The sequence below is a fragment of the Cnephaeus nilssonii genome (assembly GCF_951640355.1).
Source record: "Cnephaeus nilssonii genome assembly, chromosome: 15".
In the NCBI taxonomy this organism is placed as follows: domain Eukaryota; kingdom Metazoa; phylum Chordata; class Mammalia; order Chiroptera; family Vespertilionidae; genus Cnephaeus; species Cnephaeus nilssonii.
Window position 1 is genome coordinate 58,226,035 of NC_137086.1, and position 26,143 is coordinate 58,252,177.

General features: G+C 53.1%; 1 protein-coding gene across 1 annotated transcript in view; it reads left to right on the forward strand.

Annotated features, from left to right (window-relative positions):
- The window catches only part of ACOXL (acyl-CoA oxidase like), a gene marked incomplete at both ends in the record, with an annotated part of 252,564 nt that overhangs the window by 193,581 nt on the left and 32,840 nt on the right, over positions 1-26,143 (forward strand). The window contains 2 exon segments of the mRNA XM_079792227.1: positions 12,234-12,238; positions 12,242-12,304. Of these exon segments, the coding sequence (XP_079648353.1) occupies positions 12,234-12,238; positions 12,242-12,304 (68 nt within the window).

The window sequence follows — 26,143 nt, forward strand, 5'->3', positions numbered from 1 at the left end:
GCCACGTCCTTCATTGCAGCGGGACTGCCCAGGACCCTCCTCGGAGCTGACCAGGCGATTGCAGCGAGCAGTGCGGGCACAGACAGGGCAGCCCTGGGGACCTTGGTGAGCTCAGCCCACAGGGTCCGGGGGAGGCCTGGAGAGGAGTGTGCAGGTGAATGCCAAGAGCACAGGGGCCTCGCCGGGTGGGAGCCCTCAGGCACACCACCCCTGGGACCCACCTTTTTACAGGGACGGATCCGGTGATGCCTCAGAGCATCTCTGATCCTGATGGACCTCCACCTCCTGTTCCCTGGGGCCAGGGCAGGGGCTGAGGGAGCAAGGGTCCTTCCCTACAGGTTATTCAGGAGCAGGATGGGGTGCCCTGGTTTGCAGATCCAGAAATTTCAATTTGTCTTCAGCCCACAATAAACGAGGCATGGGGGAACCGACTCACCTTAATCAAGCTCAGATGCAGAAACCAGAAAGCCCACGTTCTCAGCACAAATCAAAACCCAGCTGCCGAGTCACGTGTACCCGCTCCAGCCTCTCAGGGGAGATCTCCTTGTAGAATTCAGCTATCCTCCGACGGGCGCGGAGGTTGGACTGCCCGCACGCTTCTCGGTGGGGGTCTGAGTGTCCACACCAGCCTGGAGGCCTCATCCCGGAGCCCACAGGGTGTCTGCTTCCTGGGCTGCCCTGGTGCTCAGCACCAACCTCTCCCCTGGGCACTTGTAAGCCCCCCTCTCCCGGATTGATGGGTCAGGCTGACACTGGGTGATGAAGCAGCACTCCAGGCGACCGCCTCTCGTCCACTCCGTGGGGACTGTCGAGGCTCCGCTCTCCGGCCGTGGTCTCAGCGTCTGGGGTCCTCCCCCTGGGAACTGGCCACGGCTCTCACGCTTCCCAGGAGACGCGGATGGGCCAGGTGGACGCTGGGTGAAAAGCTTGCAAACATTCAGAGGTGGGATAAGTCTGAAGAGGGCCTCAAAGAATCATGAACTCGTGCCTTCGCTTTGAAACACTGACCGCTGCACCCCGCGCCACGTGTCCCACGGTTGAGGGCATAAGAAAGCTAGGCGTGTGGGTGGAGGGTTCATCCCCCGTCAGGCTGTCGGAATTCAGAGGCCTTTTTTTACGCGCACCTCCCAGCCCCCTGCCCGCAACCCACTCTGTGACTACAGGTGAGCTAATTAACCTCTCTGACCTTCAATCACCTTTATTTACAAAATGCAGATGCTGCGAGATTTACCTTGTGGGCCCCCCCACTCTGAGGAGATACTTGAAAGCGCCTGACCCATACTTCGTGTCCAGTGAAAACATTTTGTTACTATTAATCGCTACTCTCCCAAAACCTTAGTTCCCATAGCCAACACGGAACCGTTAGATCCCTGCTCCTTAAGAGGAAGAAAAAGAGAAAAGCTAAACAGGTTAGGTTCCAGTGTATGAAGCCTTAACCCCAGGAAGAAGCAGCAAGGATTTGATGTTGCCACAGCACAGAGAACCCAGACCTTTTATTGGTTAGTAACCAACGGTATCTTCAGGAAATTGGCCTCAAGTTTAATGCCAAACGAAGAGGCTCTGGCTGTATAAAGTAACAGAAGAAAAATAATAAGCATTAGTTCAATGGCAACATTTACAGATCGTGGGAACGTTCTGAAGAGAAATCCATCGATAACGTGGAGGCCTGTCAGATACAGAATGCGTTCTCCAGGTAGGCGCGCGGGGCACGCGGGACCCGGGAAGAAGGCAGGCGGGCAGCATGTCTTTGCATTTCAATAGCCCCGGACCCTCGGCAGAGGCCTGGGAGGTGGTGGGGGTGGGGAGGCGGGGAAGAGAAGCAGAGGAGCCCCCATCCTCGGTGACCGCCTGATGTTGCCCCTGGAGACGTTGGAAGGAGCGCACAGGAGGGAGGGAAGGCTCAGTCTGTGAATGTGCAGACCTTTACGTCACCCCAGATGAAAATGAGCTCGGGACCCAGCCACTTTTATTAGGAACAAATGGGGAAAAGCCTTCTGGCATCAGTGTTCGTGTGTCACCTGAGGACTGGGAAAACCGTGTTTGAAATAAAAATGTTAAGCAGTCTCTAGTGGTTTCTGAAGTGGGATGTGACCATTACAATGATAAATTGTTATTTTCCTATGATACACATTTTTATCTTGCCCTAGAAATAGCAGTTCTGAAGCGTGGAGCTGTCTGAACCCCTAAGGGTGTACCGATTCCTCAGCTAAGCACTTTTATTAAATAAATTACATCCAGCTCCGTGCGGAACTGTCTCTTGGTTTCTTTTTTCCTTCTCGAAGCTGTGACTAGTGCTCATTATGCTGCAGGAAGTCCCTTTTTTGGTTCTTAGTAAAGAGACTAATAACTTAGAATGTTTGAGTTAAGAGCAAGTTGTAATTATAATTAGGATACATAAATCGTGTGGGTTTCTGCCTCTTGGAGGATTAATTTCAGACTCCTCTCAGGGATGTTTTATTTCCAAACAGGACTTTCTTTGTTAATAAAACTGTGATGGAGTGTGTTATTAAAGCATCATCTCTGTACTTGCTCCATGAGGGCTTGTGCCAGTGTTCTTCAGGGGATCAGCACCTTCCTCCCCGTGGTTAATGGGACCCTGGGTTCTTTATGCAAACCACAGTCACCCTGCTATGGTTTCAATTCGACATCCACCTTCTGGGAAATTATGGAAATGCTAGAGGCCCGGTGCACGAATTTGTGCACGGGTGGGGTCCCTCGGCCTGGCCGGCGATTGGGGCCAATGGGGGCCGGCCAGCCGGGGAGGGACCGCAGGAGGGCTCCAGGGCATGTCCAGCTCTCGCTCAGTCTCGATCGGCCAGACCCCAGCAGCAAGCTAACCTACCCATGGGAGCATCTGACCCCTGGTGGTCAGTGAGTGTCATAGCGACTGGCCAAGCGGCCGATTGAACTGTCAACCGATTGGTTGGACACTTAACATATTATGCTTTTATCACATAGGATACTTACCATCACCTTGAATGTGCATTACATTCTGCGAGCTCAGAAAAATAGAATGCCAGCTTCCTCCAGAAGTCGCGTGTGAGTTTCAGTCCTTGCCCTCCATTCAGCGGCAAAAGCCCCCCCACCCCCCCCGCCACACACACACCTGTGCCCTCCAGCTAGAAGGGTGAACCTGACCTCAGGTGGGACAGAGGTCACAGGTCACACACCTTGCTCTTTGAATAACAGGTTCTGCGCTGTTTCCTGCTGGAAGTGGAGGTCTGGCGGGTGGGAGGGAGGGCGCTGGCTGTGACGACCTATTGCCATCCCTTCCCATGGGCACCTCTGCAGGGGACACCAATCTTTAGAGCAGTCCCAGCACCGGAGTAGGTGGTCTAGGGACCGAGGAGCTGTCCCTGTGGCTGACCTTTCTCTGTCTGGCTTCCCTGGAAGCTGTGGTGGCAGAAGCAGGATAGGGCGTCTGGGGGGCCACGAATCCTGCTGACAAGCTTCTTTGAGGCCCCGATGTTGGGAGGAACGTGTGTGGCTTTGTTTTCTCCATCAGGGTCTCGTGGCCGAACCTCAGACCCTTCACTCCTGAGAGCAGTGGAGGCCCGGGGTCCCTCACTCCTGACCACAGAACTTGCCTAGCACCATCCTCGCCAGGGAGAGGGAGAGACGGCTGGAGGCCGAGGGAAATCCGGGGGAGGCGCCTGCGAGGTGGGGACTGCGAGGGTCTTTCGTGCTAACACAGGTGGTGGCTCTGAAAACAGAAAAAGAAGAAATTGGACTGAGCTGAAGCTTTGCAGCTGGGAGAGGCCACCCTGGGCCATAGTGGGTTTTAATTTTGTGCCTCATCAGCAAATGGACCGAGAAGAGAGGAAGTTCTGGAAGGCAGTCTGCCCATCACCACCGTGCTCGGCCGGATGCTAATAACACGTCACTCATCTTTTGGGCCCGGATGACATCGGCCAATGGTGACTGTGATGACAGCTGCTGCTCCCGTCGATGAGTGTCTCCTCCGTGCCAGGGCCACACTCACCAAGGGGCTCTTGTCATTTCTTTCTCCACGACCTCTCAAAGCCCGAGGAGGGAACTGAGGCACGGGGGGGAGGGGGGAGCGTTGAGTGGGGGAACAGATGCCGGGACCCCATGCACGTAAGTGTGGTGCTGGGTTCACCCAGGCCCGGCGGACCCGGAGCTGTGCTCAGCAGGCTTTTCAGGCACCGGGCGTGGAGGAAGCCCGCCCACCCCACTCCCAGGGCTTTCTTCCTACAGATGAACACAGAGGAGTGGGCATTCCAGCATTCTCAAACTTTCGGAGGTTCCCCGGGTATATATTTACTCAGCACATACTTGCCTGTATTAAAACTGGCCTGACTGCCTTTCAGGACTCTTCCTGTGTTTGACTCTGAATAATGCCTCTTATTTTTTCTATATCACGGGCTTTCGGTGAGGATTAAATAAAAAAATAAAACAAACATGTGTGGGAGCCCTAGGGCCTTAGCATCATGGGAGAGCTAACACACGGCCTGGGCAAAATGTGATGGCCAAGCACTGTCTACTCGCCACGAAAGCAGCGAGGAAAGGACACCGGCTACCCAGGGCCCACCTGAGGAAGCTGAGGCACAGAGAGGTTAAGTAAGTTACCCAGGGTCACACAGCACCAGGAGGATTCACATCCCAACAGACGGCTGTCCTCTGCCCCGCTGGCGGGGCCCCTCTGTGCTTGTTGGACCTGACCTGGGAGCTCAGCACTGCCACGGAGGCAAGAACCCGAGCCTCCTTGCTTGTGAGGCAGGTTTGCTCCTTTGCGCCTTGTGTGATGCGCCACGGAGGTCCACTGTGCATCCACGCTGACCCCACAGCCTGGAGCCTAGGACGTTTCAAAACAAGGCTGGTCAGCACCCAGTCGGCAGGCAGAGCTAGCACACAAACAAGGAAGGAGCCGTTTGTACGGTGCAACTTCACACTGTGACTCTTCTATTGAGAATAAGACCTTCTAAGCTGATGAAAGTAGGAGCCTAGGAACTTTTCTCTATCGTAGCAGTTCCAGGTAGGATTTTATGTTAAAAACACGGTCCCGTGGCTCATGTCCTAGAGAAGCATATTTGCAGTACACGTTCACTTAAATTTAGGTTCTAAAGGACAACATGTTCTAGTCTCACAAAACATTGAGCAAATAACCTTTGAGTTCACATGAGCCACCCACACAAAAACCAAAATGGGCTACAGAAAAACATAGAAAAAGCAACTGCCTGTTGGTGACCAGATTTTCTTTCAGTTCTTTGAGTGTTTTGTCTATAAATAATCTGCATGTTTCAAGTGTGACCATTGTCTTGAAGGTGCCTCCTGGCATGTTCTCACTTGGAGTGTGTTTTAAAAACAAGAATTAAATGTGTAAATCACGGCGACTATGGGGTTTTTGAAGGGGAGATCTTTGATACACATGCTTTTTAGATACCCACAGTGTCAAAATGAAGCATTAAGATGATGTATTCTTTCTTCAGTGCATCTGTTAATCTTTTATGAAATCTGGAGTTTGATAAATCACCGGAGATAAAAACATCATTTTTAACCCAGCGTAGATCCCAAATGTCAGGAGGAAAAATAGCCCTGTGTCTCCTGTGCTGAAGTTGCCTCTCCCTCTGCTTATGAGTTATGGGATTTTATTTGCAGAGAAAACATAATGCTCTATTAACTTGAAAATGATGGCTTTTACTCAGAAATGTGAGAACAGCAGAGCAAAAAAGAAGCATTCGAGCCTCTGTGGGGTGACGGTTCGGCACGGGTTGAGATACTCTTAAAGTGGCCCGGCGGGTAGAGGGGAAGTGACCACAAGGTAATGCAAACCGATGTCTCACCGGTGTTCACCTCCTTCCCTGATGCTCGGCACCCCGGGTCTGGTGCATTGAGGGGTGGATACTGACATTTCGGTGGGAAATTTCACTTTGCGTCTGTGTAATTAGAGATCGATGAAGCTATTTACTGTGATTTTTTTTGCCCGAAAGATCACTCAGAATTTCTCTCTCAAGTGGCGCCTGGTGAGCCGGGCCACGTGGAATGAGGGGGGAGTACCCCGTTATCTGAGGATGGTAGCCTCCACACACACGGAAGACCGTGGGTCCAGAGAGGAGGCCCAGGGAGCTGCACCCTTATCTCTGCCGAGTGAATGGCCACATTTGCCACCAGATGCCACCTGTGGGTGAGTCTCATGCAGTCATGCCTGACCGGAGCTAAGGACCGCAGGCGGCTCCCTTCCCAGCAGCTCTGCAGGAAAGACCCCGAGGAGGCAGAGGAGATGCGTGCGATGCTCACGCTTGGAGAGAGGGAAGCCACTGTCCTCCAGGCCCAGACGCTGCTGACAGGGCTTGGCCCCTCCCGTGCTGCCCAGCCCCTGCAGAACTGCTCACATCTGGAACTTGGCCGCCAGTCATCCGCATCTCTCTCCCAGGGCTCAGACGAGGACCAAGGTTTCCAAGATGTCAGTGAGACCCTTTGCTGCTCCATCCCAGGGCCTGGCCAAACTGGCCCTTTGCCTGCCTGGAGAGGGTGTCCCTGCTCGTCCACACCCCCCCCACCCCCCCGCCAAGGCAGGGTCCTTACACATGTCAAAGGAGTGGGGGAAGATATTTATTTGCAGATAAAATTTTCAGTGCCTCTTATTTGCAAGGCTTTGGGCTAGGATGACTCAGGACGCTTTGCAGCGCAGCAGGGGGAGTAAGATGTGATGAGCCCGTGAGAGGTGCAGGGAGCCACAGACGTCACAGGACTCTGAGATGGCTTTTGGAAGGCCTCTTGGGATTGGGCCTTGAAGTATGAATAGGATCCCAAAGGGGGAAATGCGCAGTGCCTTGTCGGAGGGACTACGGTGTGGACATGGGAGAAGGTGACAAAGTGAAGGACTCATCCAGGAACTGCCCAAGCCCCTGCTCCACCAGAGGGGAAGTGTTTGGGGTGGGGGGCGGAAACACTAGTGAACATTGGGACAGTGGGCTGGGAGGGTGGTGGGTGTGCGTAACGCTTCATCACAGAGCGTGGCCTTTGCTGGGTGGACAGTAGAATGCCGCCAAGGGACGGGGCTGGAGAGCGACTTCACGTGCAGGCTCCGTGAGGGAACTTCTCCTGGCCCGGGACCTTGGAGAAAGAGGCCCTGGGTGGGGTGGGCGGAGGGAGGAGACCAAGTGTGACCAGCAAGAAAGAGGACGAGGATCTGCAAGGAGGTGGTAGCGGGGGATTGAAAGGGGGGTCTGCACTGGGGAAGCAGGGCCCCTCCCATTGTGGGGGAGGTGAGCCTATGGGGTGCCGAGGTCCCGGTACTCGGCCGAAAGACCTAGTGCAGAGCATGTCTGCCGGAGAGGGGCCGCCCATGCGCTCTCGCTGTGCCCCAGACGTGGTCGCAGACGGGAGTGTGGCACATGCCATGTCCTGCCAGCCTTCTGCAGCAGATGTTGTACCGGAAGGAGGAGCGGGCCCGTGGCCACAGCGGAGCAGGCAGGGCAGGGGCAGGGGCAGGGCCTCGCCTGGCATGGAGGGCCTGCGGGCAGCTCCACACCCTGTCCTCACAGCCCGATGGCAGGAGGCCGGAACCCCACAGCTGCCAGCTGCCAAGAAGCTACAAGGCCCTGCTCCCCTCTGCTGATTCTGAAAGCAGAGCAAGCGTTCTCCTTGCAATCCGAAGGCCTCCCGTCGCTCGCCCTTTCAACATCTCCCTGTTGCGAAGAAGGGGTGGGTGGGGGACTTCAGAAGCCTGGAGTGACAGTTCTGCAAGATGAGCTGAGGGCACTGCTGCCACACACACAGGAGAGAAGAGGGCTGGGGACAGCCCCGCCCTGGCCCACCTTGTGCCACAGAAGAGCAGAGGGTCCCGGCCGGGGTCCTGGACGTGGGCACAGGTGAGCCTGACCTTCGGGGCTCCCAGGGAGAGGCCGGCTCAGGCCGGAGACGTGGGACCCACTGCCCTGGTGCCAGGAAAGCCTTCGCCTGGGAGGGCACTGCCCAGGGCACAGCCGGCCCCTGGTGCTCAGCTGGAGCATCCCTGCAGATGGGACCCGCTGACCTGGGCAGGTGGCGGCCTCCACATTTCCGCTGCCTCTGAGAAGAGGCTGGTCCCCATCCTCCCAGGAGCATGTGAAGTGAAGGCCTCGTTCTCCCGCCGGACCCAACACTTTCCCGGGACAAACGCAGGGCCTGGCTTTGAAGAGCCGGGCCAGCCTGTGTCGGCGTCGGTCTTTATTCTGGCGCGCACCTGCCCACGCTGTGAGGGGCAAGAGGACCGCGCAAGAAACCACAGATGCTTTCATTTTGAGTGGTTTTTTTCCTACTTAAGTCGAGGAGGGAAGTGTTTGAAGAAAACACTCCATTTTCCTGGGCACGTGGGTCTTCACTCATGCAGAAGGTCAGGCTCGAATTTGGAATCCTCGGGCTCCTGGGGGGTGTGGACCCGCAGCTGGGACAGGCCTCACTGCTCACCTGCTGCTCCCACTGCTGCCTCCCCCCCCCCCCCACACACACACACACACTGTGTGTACCCTCCAGTGTCAACGCCCAGGGTCTGCCTGTGCCCCACCAGCAGCTGCCTGTGGTCCCCCTGAGGCCTGGCGTGCCCAGCCCAGGAGGAGGAGCGCGTTCCCAGGGAAGAGGCTCCAGCTATTTGCGCCAGGAAGTGTGCCCGCCTGAGCCCTGGGCACCTGGAGAAGCAGGGTGTGGGCTCCAGGGGGGCACTGCCCATGCCCCTGGGAAAGGCTGTGCTGGAGGAATGCCAGAGAGCGGCTCGCTAAAGCTTGGCACCTGGGCAGGACCCCCGTTCCCCAAGCTCCTGTCACAGGGATCGAGAGGAGGTGAAAGAGCTTTCTGAGACGGGATGTCTGAGCCCCTGTGCCATGTTCAAGGTCAGCCCGGCCCGCTGTCCCCGCCGCACCAGCCGCATTTCATAGAGAAGATACGCTCCATGGTGCGTTTGGTGTCTTACTCCCGCACCCCCAACATTTGCATCAACATGTCATCAGGAAAGCTATTCTGGGCGCAGCCATTTCCTTGAGTTCGATGTCTTTCCATGTTACAAAGTCCTGCGTCCCTCTCACAAGGGGCTGCGGGGAGGGGCTGCTGTACACGCTGACGCCCAGCCCGGCAGCTCGCGTGCAGAGGGGGGCCTTCTCTCAGAGTGTGCATGGCCCGGCTTCAGTCAGACCAGGTGCAAAGGTCGAGCCCAGGAGAAGGAGACGCGGGTGCAGGCCTCTGGGTCTCCTATGGACATACGTGCGGCACTGGGACACCGACGAGCAGTCATCCCAGCTGATGTTGAATCAAGGACAAGGTTTTGGCCTCAGTCTCTCAGGAGCAGCCTGCAGGGAGGGGGGCATGGACGGGGGAGGGCCTGGCCTGCGGGAGCTTGTTCTGCGCACCCCTCCCTCTCACCGGGCAGCCAGCCCTTGAATCAGCAACAAAGACAGAGCAGAGACCACAATGCTTTCATTTTGAGTGTTTTTTTCCTACTTAAGTTGAGGAGGGAGGCGGGAGCAGGAGTGAAATGTCAGCGTGTCGTGGTGAATGGGGGTCAGGCCACGTGGCCGCACAGGCCTCGGCGGGGAGCGGCCGCGGTGCCCGCCCCTCTCTCCGGGCTCAGGGTCCGTCAGGGCGGGCGGCGGAGAGCCCAGGGCGGGCGGAGCACGTGTCCACTGACACCAGGACGAGGGGACAGCCAGAGGCCGGGAGCCCGGCGTCCGCTTGGCCTGACCCGGAAGGTTGGCTGTTGTTGGTGCAGAAAGGGCGGGAGGTGCTCGCCCATGACCCTCAGCGGCCGGGGCCCGAGCCCACAGGCACTGCAGTCCAGTTCCGCAAAACCGGGTCAGAGAACAGGAGACACAGACTGTCCTCGGGAGCTCACAGTCTCATGCCTGAGACAGCTCAGCGTCCGCAGCTGAACACTAAAGGGAGATCTAAAAAGAAAACCCCAGTGCGTACGAGCCACACCGAGATGTGGACAGGAAGGGAACTTCCGAGAAAGCTTCTTAAAGGTGCCCGGGACGGGGTGCTGATGCCGGGCCAATCTGCTCCCCGAGACAGCCTCCCAGCCCTCCTCAGGCCAAGGCCCAGTCTGCACAGAGGACTGACGAGGAGACGGAGGCTCGGTGAGAGGATGTGAGGTGTCTGAGGACAGCAGCTGGAGGTGGTGGATGAGGACTTGGAGTCCAGTCCATCTGACTAGGCCTGCGCTGGTGACTGCTGCACCAGCTGGGCCCGGGAGAGGGGTAGGGCTTACCAGGTGGACGGTGACAGGGAGAGGATTGCGTGGGCCGAGGCCTGAGCCTGGAGTAGCGATAGTGAGGATCCGTCAGAAAGCGTGGTTTGCCCCAGGGAAGAGGGGCTAAGACGGGGAGGTGGGGAGAGGCATGCGGCCCCGGCAGGGCCGGGTTTTGCATGGCGGCAGCAGTGGGCGAGGTGGCGGGAGAGGGAGGCTGGGCATCAAGTTGGAAAGGATCTGCAGAGAGGAAGCAGCACCAGTGCCGTGGGCAGGGGCGCACCCTGAGACATCGTGCAGGGAGAGTCGGCAGCCGTGGGGGTGCGGGGAGGCAGACCTGGTGGCTGGTGGTGACCGGCCCACAGAAAGGGGAACATGGGGAAAGGGTGGGCGAGGCCTGGCAGCCAACTGGTCTAGATTGGATGTAAAATTCAAGGTATCAGCTGCTCGATTGGGTGCCACGTCTTCTGAGCAACAAGGAATGTCACCGTGGAGTCCAGTGATGGGCACGGGAGGCGTGGAGGTGGGCCTCAGAGAGGGTGAGGGGGTGAGAATCTAGCAGCCCAGTAGCAAGTGTTTAGATTCCCAGTCACAGCACAGACCTTCGCCAAATCAGAGAGCCGGCTTCCGAAGGTCCAAAGCGGGGCCCATGGTGGGGCCGCCTGGCAGGGGCTGTGTGCTCCAGTGGGTGCGGGCAGCGCCTCAGGGCACTCACAGAGCTCCGGCTCTCAGCACGTTCTCCAGGTTTCTGTTGAGCCACTTGTATGAGCAAATCATGCTTCAATTCTTAACTCTTTTTAAAATGTTTAAATTTTTTTTAAACTTAAAATTCTATGTGATTCACCTTGGCTCTAGCCATGGGCATCACATGGGCGCTGGCGATGCCCAGCCTCTGTGGGTCCTGAGCACTGTGGTTGGACAAGAGGAAAAGTTTAGACGTGGAGGAAATTCTCAGCACCAGAGAAAACTGACAGCAGTTAAGGCCGAGCAGCATAATTTATCATAGATGAAAACTGAAGAGTTTTATTTGTAAGTAACACTGAAAATTATAAAAAATAACCCCGAAAATGCTTAACTAGTGAGAATTCATTGCTGCTGATACAATTCTCATTAAAATACCTGCGTCTGTAAACATGACATTCTTAGGGTCAGAACAGCGGGCTTGGCGTGTCCCTCAGCTGTGAGCGGGCGAGTGTGCTGGGCTGGTTCCGGGCGGTCAGTGGCTGTGAGAGGTCGGATGTGCAGGCCTGCGGGGTTCCAGGGAGGGCAGCTTTGTGGGACCCAGATGTGAGAGGTAGGGCTGTGGTGGCAGACGGCAGTGACGGGTATGACATGTGCAGTGTGAACAGCGGCTCTGAGTCCGGGAATAAGAGGCTCGTCTGGCAGCTGAACGCCTGTTGGGAGAAGTGGGTTTAAACCCGAGGCTGGCAGGGACCCCTGGGGGCATTTCCAAGTGGAACAGCGCAGTCCAAATAACGTGCAGGGAAGGGGTCTGTGGGTCGGGGCTTACTTGGGCCAAAGCACAAAGGGGTGCTCCCTCGAGTGGGCGTGGGATGAGACTGGGCCCCTGATGGGAAGAGGGGGCGTGTCATGTGTATAAATTGTCTGGGCTAGGATTGCTCGAGCTTTCACCGCAACTTGAATGGATTGTTAAAACATATTTTGCCAGCCTTCCTGAGGTTGTCTTGGCCATTGTATGGGAAGAGGATGGTTGGGGAAACGTGACTTAAACATTTGGCCGGGGCAGGCAGTCTGCGTGAGTCGACACTGGGGCATGGCATGTTCAGACCAAGAGAAAACTTTCAGCTGCGGGAGTCACGATGGGAGGCTGGGACAGGAAGTTCAGCCGGATCAACAGAGGCAGGTGCAGCGAGGGAGGCTACAGGAAATGGGGTACCGTGGGCCTTTGGGGGACAGGACGGGCCCCATGGTGGCTGAACCCAGGACCCCTGTGGTCTAGGATGGAGTCTGGCTGTGACAATGGCCACGTGCTCTGCTGTCATTGTGCCCGCTGACCTGAGGGCGGCCACTCATCCTGCCCTCTCCCTCCCAGCGACGTGAGAGCAGTTCTCCCTGGCAGGGCGGCGCTGTCCCGACCACGAGGACCAGGCTCTGCTGAGGAAGGTAGCTTATCACACGAAGTCCGATTTCCTTAGCGCCGGCAGCGCTGACTGGCCGGAGGAGAGCGTCATTTGTACCAGCAGTAGTAAATTTATCATCTCTGGATTCTGTGCTCGGCGGGGATAAACTTGTCATCGGCGGGAGGAGGGTTGCTGGTTAATGAGCACAGCCGTGTCCACGGAGCTCCGACAAGTGACAGGAGAGTGGGTGTCAGCCGCTAGCGGGGAGTCTGTTAATTCTCCGGAGGGCTCGGTTGGTTCTAGTTAAGCTTCTCTGACAGAGTCTTGATTCTTTCAGCAGATTTATGAGGCTTGGCCCAACTCCCTGACTCTCACTGCGCTTGTTAATTAAGACAAAGGTCCCCTGCGCCCCGCGTCTGCCACAGCCTCACTTTTCGTCGCCGTGGGGAAGGCTGCACAAATGAGGCTGCTCATTCTCACCCCTGGAAAGGGAGGCTTAGGTCGTAGATTCCTTGACCTGGAATGTAAACAGGCTTCTTTATTTCTTGGGCACAATCCTTTCATCTCCTTCTGAATGACCAAGTAGCACAGGTGGCGTGTAACCTACATGTCGGCTACGCACACAGGTGAGCCAAAGTGTGGGAAACCTGGCCAGCACCCGACATGCATTTAAATCAAACTTTGTCTTTGAGGCAGAAAACGGCAGGGACTTACCCACAAATCACAGAGGTACATGCGTGCTTTTTCACTCACAACTAAGGCGCGTGTTCTCGCCTGGACACGGGGCTCGGGCCGTCCTGGGGGCGCACGCATTTCCGTGATGTCACTATTTTCTGTGCCCTCAGGAAACCGTGTGCGCCAGGAATTCCGTTTCTTCACCTAAACGCCACGCCAGGTGTCCTCTGGCTTGAGAAGGGAGTGGAAAAAAGCAGGGTGTCGCTGTAAGGGATTTTCAGCTCATTTGCCTAAGAGGTGATATTTCTGGTCTGCCTTTTTTTTTCTTGCTTTCAGTGATGTTAATATTATAATAAAGAAATGCTGACAACAAATCTATTGGGTTTGCCTGGGAGACCTGGCATCATGCACCCATTTTGAGTGGCACACCCTCAGCCATAAGCTCTTCTCGGCATTTTATGGTTTTGCACACTGCGCTCTGGCTCCACACTGAGACCCGTTCCCCAAGGATCTTCAAAGCCAGGCACAGCATGTGTTTCTGTGGCCTCTAGCAGCAGTGGGGCCCAGTCACTCACTCTTCCAGGTGACAGGGACACAGAGCCTCGGCCGCTGTCCTCCTGTGCTGTCCAGCGTCATCTCTTGCCCTTCCCGTCTTCACGGTGCTGCGTGCTGCGCGCCTGCCGGGCACTGCTTGGACAGCCTGTGCACCTGCAGCGAGGCACATGGGCGTCTCGGGTCATGCCGGGTAGAGAGGGCAGGGCCTGGAGCTGGTGTCAGGGGCCAGGCTTCCAGTCGTGGGTCTAATGTCTGGAATGTGCCTGTCTGCAGCGACACGCAGCGTGCGTGCCCCACGTTGGCTTCTGCAGACTGTGAGACTGTGGCAGCCGAGGACGGTGTCTGTGGGCGTGTTCTCAATATTTGCAGATATTTGAACAGGCATCATCAAAGCAGTTTCACTACAGGAAGATGTGAGCTCGGTTCAAATATACTGAAACTATTTGTGATTTTCTTTCAGGAGATTGAGGTTTTATGTCAGATATTGGAGCGTGCCCTGTGGGTGTGGGAGTGAGTGGTGGGCAGGATTTCTGTGCTGACAAGTGGGACAGCTGGCTCGGGTGCCGGGGGGACACTGGCTACACCCTGCCCGCAGTTGCGTGTGAGCTTCATGGGGGAGCTGTTCACGGCGGGTTACCTGCAGGCACACTGAAGTATCTAACTCAACCTCATTGGGAGAAAAGTGGTTGCAGGCAAAAGATGCTGATCTGGATGGAATATGATGTTTTAAAATGGCACTCTGCATGCGATCTGTTGCATCCCTCCGCGGTCAGAGGTCACGGAGACCCGTGAACAGGTGCTCTGACTGTGGGGTGCAGGCCGCAGAGCCACTGCAGGAGGTCGACCTGCAGCTGTGCCTCCTGCCGAGTGAGGTCGGGACTCACGGGCTGGCAGAGGCAGGAGCCTTCATCTGATGGCCAGGAGGGCGGCGGGGGGAGGGTGGGGTGATTGCACCACCACACCTCGAGTTAGCGGGCAGGGAACTGGGGCCCTTGGGCTGAGCTTCTTCCCGGGACCCCCACCCCGGTGACCAGGCTCACCCCACTCCCCACCACACCAGAGCCACTCGGGCGGTGAGACTGTGATGAAACCACAGGTGTGCCGTGTGGCCGGCTCCGCATCACTCTGGCTTGCTGCCCAGCACGCCCGTTCGCAGAGGTCATCCCCAGAGGCACCCAGCTGGGCTGCTCCAGATGTGCTGCAGAAAACTCTGAGAGCCACATGACGAAGCTGATCACTTCTAAGTGAGCTCGCTTCTCCAGGGCGCGGTTTCCCCATCTCCTGAGTAGAGGTCAAAGCTGTTGGCACCTTTGAATTCTCCCACCTGAGCCCTGCTAAGGGGCTAGGACAGAGATGCTGAGGGCATGCCAGCTGTCATTGGGGTTGGCCTGTCACTGAGATTCCACCACTATTTGAACGGTACAAAAGATTCAGACTTCATCAATTTACTTCCCCTCCACACTTCCCTGTTTCTTCTCTCATTCCTAGTTCTACTGGCAGGGAGTCTGCTCGGCCCCTCGCTGCCACAGCCCGCAGAGCCCACCGCCTCGCTCCACACTCCGCTGTGGCTGCAGATCAGCTCTGGTCCCACACCCAGCATCTCTGCAGGTCTCAGCCCCTCCCCCGCCTCTCTCCTCCCTCCTCAGCCCAGAGCCATGGGACAGTCTGTGACTCTCCCCTGTCCTGGGGCTGCCACGCCCGACCCAGGACATCTATTCGTCCTTCACAGCGCCTTTCAGGGTCGTCCCTTTTCCTCTCTCCCAGAGCAGAGCACCTGGGCTGCTCCCAGGGGCAGCTCCTGACCCTGCTCGGCAGGCACCGGGGTGGCCGTGGGCAGGGCACTGTTCTCTGTCTTAGCCCTTCCTCCTCTTCTGGGAAAAGAGGTGCATTGGACGAGTCCAGGGACCCATCCAGCATCCACACTCTGCAAGGCTGGGCCTGGAGGTTGCCAGCAACCCTGCCTTTCTAAACATCCTGGTGAGTGCACGAGCCTGGCCCTTCGCTGCCTGCCTCTCCTTCTCCCAGTCCACGTTCCTGAAGCCCCTGTCCGTCCTGCCGCCTCTGCATTGGCTTCTGGCCATGAATCCTCTGGCCCGTGGACGAGGGTGATCACAGAGCGCGTCATTCAAACCTGGACTCTTGCGAGCGAAAGAGGCACCATTAAAACGAAGCTTGGATGGCGGGCATCAGCCATGACTGTCGGCACACCAGGGCACTGGGTTAGCCTGGTTTTGAGTCAAGTCCAAAATCCCTCCCTCGGTCAACCAGCTCTGCCCTGCCTGCCGGGCTCCCAGTGCCTGGCCCAGATGCTCCTGCTCCCATCCCCACCCCTACCCCCACCCCTACCCCCACCCTCACCAGAACTGTCTCCTCTTAAAAAAGACGGGAAGGGCGTTGTCAGGAAGACTGGCCTCTCAGTGCCAGTCTGCAATCATTTTCTAGATCAAATAGAAGTGATCAGCTTCGTCATGTGGCTCTCAGAGTTTTCTGCAGCACATCTGGAGCAGCCCCGCTGGGTGCCTCTGGGGATGAGCCTTCCCAGAGGGAGGAGGCTTCCCTGCCTCCTTAGGAGAGCGAGCAGGAGGCCTGGGCGGGGAGTGACCCTCCTAAGTGCCGCTCCCTGCACAGGAGGCACGAGCCAGCCCAAGGAGCTCTGGCTGGTCTCAGAACTGGAGCAGGACAGAGAGACCAGGGCTGGCTCAGAGCAAGGCCCGGAATGTTCCAGGCCCAGTGACGCTGAGCCAGGGCCTGGAACATTCCGCAGGATGCACTGGCAGTGCAGGCCCACTGCGCCTGAGGCCTCAGCTGGAGACCCCGTGTGGTAGGACCCGATATCACATCCCCCTGCTACAGAAATGGTGTCAAGAACCAGGCTGCCTGAATGGCAACAGCAGCACCACCTGGGTCTCTGTTCCCCAGGCTGCGGGCTTGGCAGGGCCGTCCCGGCTGCAGCGGTGACAATGCTCCAGCAGGGCGGTGCGATGCGGGCAGAGGGGCACTGTCTGGGGCGCGGTGTGCGGCACGCGCAGAGCTGCGCTAGGTCTGCTGTCAGCCTGCTGGCAGGTGCAGCGTCGGAGCGGGTGGCACAGTGGCCAGGTGCTGAGGCCCAGGTGGAGGAGAGCCGCAGACATTCCCCAGGAGGTCACCGCTGACGAGAGGAGGGAGCGGGGCTGGAGCGCGGCCACTAGTAACACTGCCCCAAGCAGGGGGTGCTGGGCAGGTGGGGGCGGCAGCATGCCGGGCCGCGCTCCCCCAGGGCCCCCGCCTCTGGCTGGGCCAGACCGAGCCCTGTCTCTGTCTAATGATGTTCTAGGAAATCGGACACACTTGAGTCCTTCTTGAAACCAGAAGTCCCCAGTGAATGACGTGACGCAGCCCCTCCGTCCTCCAGGTTTACAAAATACAACTTCTTCCTGGCAACAGCCGTGTTCTCCCAGCCGAGCGGGCCTGGGCTGTTCGGATGCGGGTTTTCACAGGGACAAGAAGCGGCTTTAACTTGCATGGGAATGGCTGCGTTTGAGGAGAAAGACATGTTTCCGCGTGACCGCTCCACCGACTCCCCTTCCCTCAGAAGGTTTAGAAAGCCCACAAGCCAGTGGCCTGGTGGCCCTTACATTGCCATTCAGACTCCATGGGGTCTGAAGCTGAACCCTGCCCACGGCCCGCCCACGGCCTCCACACAGCTGGGCCCCGGAGCGGGTTCAGCTTCAGCCCCTGGCAGGGTCTCTGCCTGCCTTTGTGCTGTGGAGGAGGCCCCAGCCTCTTCAGGCAGATGGGAGCTCACCACACCACCCGGCTCCGAAGCAGGCGATGCAGGGGACTGTCCCTGCCTCACGGCGGCTGGCAGCGGCTGGGCGAGCCTGTCGAGTGGGCGAGGTGGGGTTTTTCCCTCTTTCCTGCATTCTAACTGCTCTTTCTTCCTTTTCTCAGCGTGTGTAGGTGGCAGCTAGTTTAAGCACCAAGCCTCGCAGCCGGTACTCAGTTACAAGCACCTCCCAAACGCGCAGGGAGGACTGTGACCTGGCACGGCCTCTCTCTGCAAGTGGCTCTTTCATGCCCACTGACTCCACGGTGGCCCCTGGCCTTGCCTGTGAGAGCATCCTGGGCCCCTGAGCCGCAGGCAGGAGCCGATATCCTGTGTGCGCCACAGGCCTGCCCACAGCCTCCACTCAGCCAGGTGGGGCTGGTCATGGGATCTGCCTCCCACACAGAAGAGGGTTGTCATCTGGGGTGTGACTGCATTTCCAAGCCCAGTGCCGGATGAGCAGGGCCAGTGCTGTGGCGGCTTCCGCTGGCCCAGATCATGGAGGGCGGCAGGGCCCGCGAGGGAGAAGCCCGGTCCTTATCCCCGGCTCTTTTCCCGCCACCTACTCCCACTAACGGAGAAGTGAGCGTGTGGCTGACATGCTCCTAAGACAGGGCATTCCATAAATGTGTACTGAATACCATTATGTGCCAGGAACTGTGTTTCTGGTACCTGGCTCACCTGAATATGTACCCATTTTTTTCACTTAATAAGCGAAAAGAGGTACAAGTGACTACAAATGAAGTTTCAGGCCTACCCTCCTAGAAATAAAGGTTTTTCTCTTATTCCTTATCTCTGTGCCAGTGAGACCCCGGAAAGCCTCCACCCCGCATTCCTCACAGGTTCGCCCTGTGTGAAGGTTCTGCAGGGCTCACCTCAAACCAACCCCCCAAACCTCGGTGACGGTTCTCCCTCCCAGTGAAGTCGTCATTTTGGAACGGAATCTCGGCTTCACAGGACTAACTTTGTAAATTAAAGGAACACATGCCGCATGGTAGAACGTCAGGCTCCACAATAAGGCAACAGAGGAGCTATTTTGGTGGCTGTCTGCACAATCTGCCACGGTGCCTCTTCCAAAACATTTATGCGTACCTACTATGTGCCAGGCATGGTGCTAGGCCCTGGGGTGCTACCATCAATAAGGCCTCATCTTCAGGTAGAGTCCCAACTAATGACTGAAGCAGGCACTTTATCGCGCCCCACGAAGCAAGCACAGGGGCGTCCGGTGAGGCAGGGGCAGGGAGGGAAGGGAGGCTGCGGGCGGAGCACTCCTCTAGGGAGCCCACCTCAGCATGGGTTTAGAGCAGCCTCGCCGAGGAGGGGGGGGAGGGGGAGGGCATTTGAACTAAGCCTCTGTCCCTGCAGGAAGTTAAATGAACCAACAGTGTGGGCTCCACTCTGTTTACTGGTGGGGTCAGTGCGAGAGCTGTATTCTGAGTTTTCCATTTATAGAGTGTTTCGGGTGCACTCATGCGTGCCCTGAGAGCGGGCTGCCAAAGCAGGGGACCCAACAGCTGCCTCTCCAGGGGAGGGGTGCTCAGAGCTCCCACTCTGGCTGTGCTGTGCACGTTTTTCCAGCATGCTACACCTCTCTTGGAATTACAGCGTTCAATATCCCTTCCTTTCGCTTGTAAAACTTCCCTGACTTCCAGAGGTTAATGTCAAAGTCAGGTATCTCTGAGAGGGAACCCAGCGGAAGCCATCAGCAGCTAATAGTTGCCCCAGAATTTTGAGAGCATGGTGTCCAGGCCAGGGGTCAGGATAGAGAGTGAGATGGCTAATTCCCCAGTTGGTGGGGAATTAGGAAGAGAAAGGCATGGGGATTTCTGCTCTGCGCAGTTCATCCATCTCCCTCCCAAAGATCCCCTGCCAGGGGAAATGGACCAGGTTTACCCAGGCCAAATGCCACAGGTACAAGCCCTCCCTGCACCTGGCTAAGACGAGCAAACAGTTACAGGGGAGGATGGCAGCATCGGCGAGGCTGTTACACCTACTCTGCTCTTGACACTTCTTTATCAATCATCAGAATGAATCTCTCAGTGGAGAACTGCTGGGAGCGGAAATCCCAGGGTTGGGAAAAGCAGTGAGAGCACACGCTGGGCACCTGGCCTGCGGGCGTGGCCCAGGACACCTGCAGGGTGTCCCTTCCTGAGCACTCTGCCCCCCTTCCTCCGTGCACAGCTGTCGGGGGCAGATTTCATTTTGGGCTGTTCTAGGAGACAGGGTGGAGGGCAGGTGAGGACATTGCTTGAGACAAATAAGAAAATTAGAAGGATTTGGTGAAAGCCACCTGTGGGTAACAGCAAAATTTGACTCCAAGGGGACTGAAGTTAGTGAGAGAAGGGAGGAGGAGGTAGTGGGAGAAGGGAGGAGGAGTTAGTGGGAGAAGGGAACAGGAATTAGTGGGAGAAAGGAACAGGAGTTAGAGGGAGAAGGGAGCATGGGTTAGTGGGTGGAGGGAGCAGGAGTTAGTCGGAGAAGGGACTGAAGTTAGTGGGAGAAGGGACTGAAGTTAGTGGGAGAAGGGAACAGGAGGTAGTGGGAGAAGGGAGCAGGGGTTAGTGGGTGGAGGGAACAGGAGGTAGTGGGAGAAGGGAGCAGGAGTTAGAGGGAGAAGGGACTGAAGTTAGTGGGAGAAGGGAGCAGGAGTTAGAGGGAGAAGGGACTGAAGTTAGTGGGAGAAGAGAGCAGGGGCTCTCAAGATGCTGAAGTGCCCAGGAGACCCTTCTTGAGTGACTTACCTAGAATTGGGGGCATTCTATCAGGGAGTTTCAATGACAGGAACACCAGACATTGACAGAATTGCCATGTGGTTGAGGGTAGCAGATTTCACTGCACACAGCAAAGGGCATGTGAGCACTAAAGCCACGTGGGAAGTCACACTGAAGGAGCCTAATCATGGCAGCGGAGCTCGGCACTCCCACTGGGGCAGCTCCCCTGCTGGTAACCAGATGGGAACTGGAAATGTTGCTCCATCCTTTCACTTTTAATCTATGTGCATATGGTTTTGTAGGCAGCATGTAATTGGTTCATGTTTTTAAATACAAGCTCTGTTTTCAATTGTTGCATTTAGAACACTGCATTTAATATAACTATTGATATACTTAGACTTAAGATTGCCATTTTATTTTTTTTCTGTTTGTTCTGTTTTTCATTTATGTTTTTCTTGCCTAACTATGCAGTACTTGAGCATTTTTTACAATATCATATTTATTTATCTATAGCATTTTGGGGTACATCTCTCTGAATAGCTTTTTTATTAGTTGTTCTAGTAATACCTAGAGAAATTTATTGTGAAAACTTTAATTAAAAGAAAGCAAAAGTGGCTATATTAACATCACATAAAGTAGACATCAGAGCAAAGAAAATTACTACAAACGGAGGGAGACATTACATAATGATAAAAAAGGTCAATTCACTAAGAAGATACATGTAGCATTGTTAAGTGTGTACACAGCAAATATCAGAGCTGCAAAATATGTGAATCAAAACATTATAGACCTGAAAATAAAAGCAAGTACATAATTATAGTTGGAGATTTCAACACCCCTCTCTTGATAATTGGTAGAACAATTAGATAGAAAAACTCAACACCATTGACAAACAGGATCTAATAGACACTCCACCCAGTAACAAATTACATTATTTCCATCTGCCCACGGAACATATACCAAGTTAGACCATCACTTGAAACATAAAGTAAACCTTAAAAAAAATTTTTTTTTTAGCTTTTTACATTTCCTTTTTTTTTTTAGTTTCAATTTTTTTTTATTTAAAAAAAATTTTTTTTACATTTCTTTATTGATAAGCCTAACCAATGGACACAGACAACATGGGGGTGAGGGCATGAGAGGGGGGATGGGAGGGGGTAATGGGGGAATAAGGAAACCTTAAAAATTTTTAAAGTTTCTAATGAAATTTAAAAATACATTGAATTGGATGAAAATGAAAATTCAATATATCAAATTTGTGGACAGAACTAAAGCAGCACTGAGGGGAATTTATAGTTCATAAGAAATAGGGGGAAAGCCTTAAATCAATAACCTAAGCTACCACCTTAAGAGCCTAAAAAAAAATGGAGAGAAAAATAGACCCAAAGAAAGCAGAAAGAAGGAAATAATAGCCAAGAGCAAAGATCAATGCAATTAAAACAAAAAATAGAGAAAAACAATGAAGCAAAGAGTGGGTCTTTGAAAAGATTAGTAACAAGAATAACAAAGAGAACACACAAATTACTAATTAGGAATGAAACATGGTATCAGTACACACCCTGTAGACATCAGAATGATAATAAGGAAATACTAAGAACATTCTACACACATAAATTTGGCAACTTAGATGAAATGGACCAATTTCTCAAAAACACAAATTACCATACTCGATATGAAATAGATAATTTGAATAGCCATAGAACTACTAAGGAAATTGAACTTGTAATTTTAAAATTCTATAAGGAAGAGAAAAGTAGTTATTCAATGCTTAACTAAAGAATGCTTTTTTTTTTTTTTTTCCCAAAGTAGCTTCTGGAAAGATTAGTTTCACTAATCACACTTTGGAATATTGGTATTTAGCATTTTAAAGTCCCAAGATGGTGGCAGAATAGATGGATGTTACACACTCCTCCTCACAGGACCAAACAGGAATTACAACTAAAATATAGAGCAATCGCCCTGAATAACCAACTGAAGACCAGCTGAAGAAAAGCCTTATAATCAAGGACTTAAAGAAGAAGTCACAGCAAGACTGGCAGGAAGGGCAGAGATGCAAAAAGGGTTGGCTCTGCTCCCATGGGTGGCAGCTGAGATTCCGGAGGGATGTCTCAGCTGCAAAGATTTTCCCTGAGAAGCATGGGGTCTCAACCGAAAGCTGGGCTCCCCAGCTTAGAACAACAGAGCTGGGAAGAGGCACCCACATAATATCTTGCTTTGAAAATCAACAGGCACCCTCTTAAAGGGCCAATGCACAAAATCTCATTTACAGCCACTCACCCTGGGTGCCAGTGGAGGGAGGGCAGAGCAGACTAGAATTACATGAGAAGAGACTGGGGTTTGTGGCTCTGGGGAGAGAGCTGAAGGGACAGCCACCAGGATCCCTGAGCTGAGTTCTTCTCCCACATTGCAGATATCATTTTTCCTGGGTGGAGCACTTCCCTCCATATGGCATCAGCCTGGGGGAATGCAATAGCCCCACCCTCTGGACTTCCTGTCATCCCACCCAGCAGAGCTTGTGCCCTGCTGAGGAGTAAGGTGCCTGGATTGGGGTGTAGAGGTCTGGGCAAACTCGGGGAGTGTCAGTGACTGATTTGTGTGGCTCTAGAATGGGGGACATTTTGACCTCACACACCCAATTGGTTCAGAGCCTTCCCTTTACATGGGCAAATCTTGATCTGGTTGGGCCTAATAAACTCTACTGGTCTCACCCTGACAACTCCCTGAGACCTCACCGCATCACAAAGGTGTGCAAGTACCCAGTGGGCAGCAACCAGACTTGGAATACTCTGAGACATTGGCTGAGTGGCCTCAAACTCAGCTCTGGCAGTGAGTTTGAACCTGTATTGATCTGGTGAATATTACTTGTCCCTAACAGGTGACTCACTGAGAATCTATCTCATGCAACTTGAGTACGACCAGAGGCTTTTTCAGTGACTAAGCCTAACAGGCAGCTGGCAGCAGAGGAAGGCTTAGGCAGATTTTGGGGTTCCTTGAGACTTTGCTGGCCTGCTGCTGGGCTTGGTACTGGTAAAAGCTAGCCCTCATGCACAGGTTGGTCCTTCTCATGCACACCAAGGCCCAGGAGAGGCAGCCACAGACAGTGGCTTGCTTTGTAGCTCCAAACAGGTTGCCCAGGGCCAGTCATAGGCAGTGACTGACATTGGCCTGCACCAGAGTCCCTCCCAGAGGCCAGCTTCAGAGCATTTTACCCCAAAACAGCAACATTTACATTATTTTCAAGTGCACATGGAACATTTTGTAGGATAGATTACATTTTAGGGCACAAAACATCTCAATAAATTTAAGAGGATTGAAATATCAAGCATCTTTTCTTACCATAGGGTATGAAACTAGAAATCAATCACTTGAAAAACACACAAAAACCTGGTGGCAAGCAGTGAATAGCTTAACAATGATATCAAGGAAGAAATCAAAAGATACCTTGAAACAAATGAAAATGAGAACACAACAACCTCAAATCTATGGGACACAGCAAAAGTAGTCCAAAGAGGGAAATTCATAGCATTAAAGGCCTTCCTCAAGAAACAAGAAAAATCTCAAATAAACAATATAACTTACACTTAAAAGAACTTGGAAAAGAACAACCAAAGTCCAAAGTCAGTAGAAGGAAGAAAATAATAAAGATCAGAGCAGAAATAAATGAAATGGAGTCTAAAATAACAGGTACAAAAGGTCAATGAAACCAAGAGCTGGTTCTTTGAGAAGATTGACAAACCTTTAACAAGACTCATCAAGAAAAAGAGAATAAATTAAATCAGAAATGAAAGAGGAGAAGTAACAACTGATATCAAAGAAATAGAAAGGGTTGTAAGAAAATGATATGAACAACTATATGCCAAATATTGGACAATCTGGATGAAATGGATAAATTTCCTAAAGTCATATCTTCCAAAACTGAATCAGGATGATTCAGAGAATATGAACACATAGAGTACAACTAATGAAATTGAAGCACTAATAATAATAATGATTTTTTAAAAACTCCCAACAAACGAAAGTCCTGGATTTCGTTTACCAAACATTTGAAGAAGAACTAAAACCTAACTTTCTCAAATTATTCCAAAAAATTTCAGAGGACAGAAGACTCCTAAGCTCATATTACAAGGCCAGCATTATCCTAAGTCCAAAACCAGATAAAGAAAGAAAATTATAGGCTAATATCCCTGATGGATAATAGATGCTAAAATCCTCAGCAAAATACTAGCAAACGGATCCAGCAACACATTAAAAAGATTATTCAGCATGATCAAGTGGGATTTATTCTGGGGATGCAAAGTTGGTAATATATCCACAAATTAATAAACATGATACACCACACACAGAAAATGAAGAATGAAAACCACATAATCACATCAGTAAATGCAATAAAAGCATTTTATAGAATCCTGCACCCATCTATACTAATAAAAGCCTATGTGGTTTTCACGCCCTCATGCCGTGATGCCCTCACTCTGTAACAATCCATCACCAGGAGGCTGTGTGCACAGCGAGTACACGCGGGTGAGCGGGGACTTGATGCTACATGTGCTGCACGGAGGCAAGGACCCTTAGCTCTGACCTATCTCTTTGGGGCAATCCATTGAGGATCCTTGGATGGGTGGGTGGGGCCTACCTCTTTAGGGCCATCGATAGCAGGGCTCCCACACTATGAGAGAGCACAGGCCAGGTTGGGGGACATCCCCCCAACCCCAGTGCATGAATTTTGTGCACTGGGCCTCTAATACATGATAAAAAAAACTCTCAACAAAGTAGGAATAGAGAGAACATACCTCAATGTAATAAAAGCCATATATGACAAACACACAGCCAGCATCATAATCAGTGTACAAAAACTACAAGCATTGCCGAAACCGGTTTGGCTCAGTGGATAGAGCGTCGGTCTGCGGACTGAAAGGTCCCAGGTTCGATTCCGGTCAAGGGCATGTACATTGGTTGTGGGCACGTCCCCAGTGGGGGATGTGCAGGAGGCAGCTGGTCAATGTTTCTCTCTCATCGACGTTTCTAACTCTCTATCCCTCTCCCTTCCTCTCTGTAAAAAAAAAAAAAAATCAATAAAATATATTAAAAAAAAAAAAAACTACAAGCATTACCCTTAAGATTGGAACAAGATAGGGATATCTGCTTTCACCACTTTTTTAAAAAAATGTATATATTTTATTGATTCTTCACAGAGAGGAAGGGAGAGGGATAGAGAGTTAGAAACATCGAGCAGCTGCCTCCTGCACACCTCCTACTGGGGATGTGCCCGCAACCAAGGTACATGCCCTTGACCGGAATCGAACCTGGGACCCTTGAGTCTGCAGGCTGATGCTCTATCCACTAAGCCAAACCGGCTAGGGCTGCTTTCACCACTTTTATTCAACATAGCCACAGCAATCAGACAAGAAGAAATAAAAGGAATCCAAATTGGAAAGGAAGACATAAAACTGTTATTTGCAGATGACATCATACTGTATATAGAGAACCCTAAAAATTCCACCAAAAAATTACTAGAACCGGTCAATTAATTCAGTAAAGTAGCAGGATAAAAAATAAATATCCCGAAATTAGTTGCATTTTATATACGAACTAAAAGCCCAGTGCACAAATTCGTACACAGGTGGGGTCTGGCTGGCCTGCTCCAATCAGGGCCGATTGGGCTGGGCTTGCTGGGGGGGTGGGGGGGGGGGGCTGCAGGCAGTTGGCCAGCCAGCCCCACCTCCTGGTCGAATTCCTGGTTGAACTCCTGGTTGAGGGGACAATTTGCATATTAGCCTTTTATTATATAGGATAATGACCAATCCAAAAGGGATACTAAGAAAACAAACCCATTTACAATTATATCAGAACTAAACTAAAATACCTAAGAATAAATTTAACCAAGGATGTAAAAGACCTGTACTCAGAAAAGTAAAAGACACTGAAGAAAGAAATTGAAGAAGACATTATGCTAAGTGACTTCAGCCAGTCACAAAAGGACAAATACTGTCTGATTCCACTTCTGTGAAGTACCTAGGATGGTCAAGTTCACCAAGACAGGTGGGTGGTGGTGATAGCTGCAAAGCTAAGGACAGATGGGAAATTGGGAGCAGAAGGAAGTTAGGGCCAATTCTGGGTTAATATAAGTCAGAGAGAA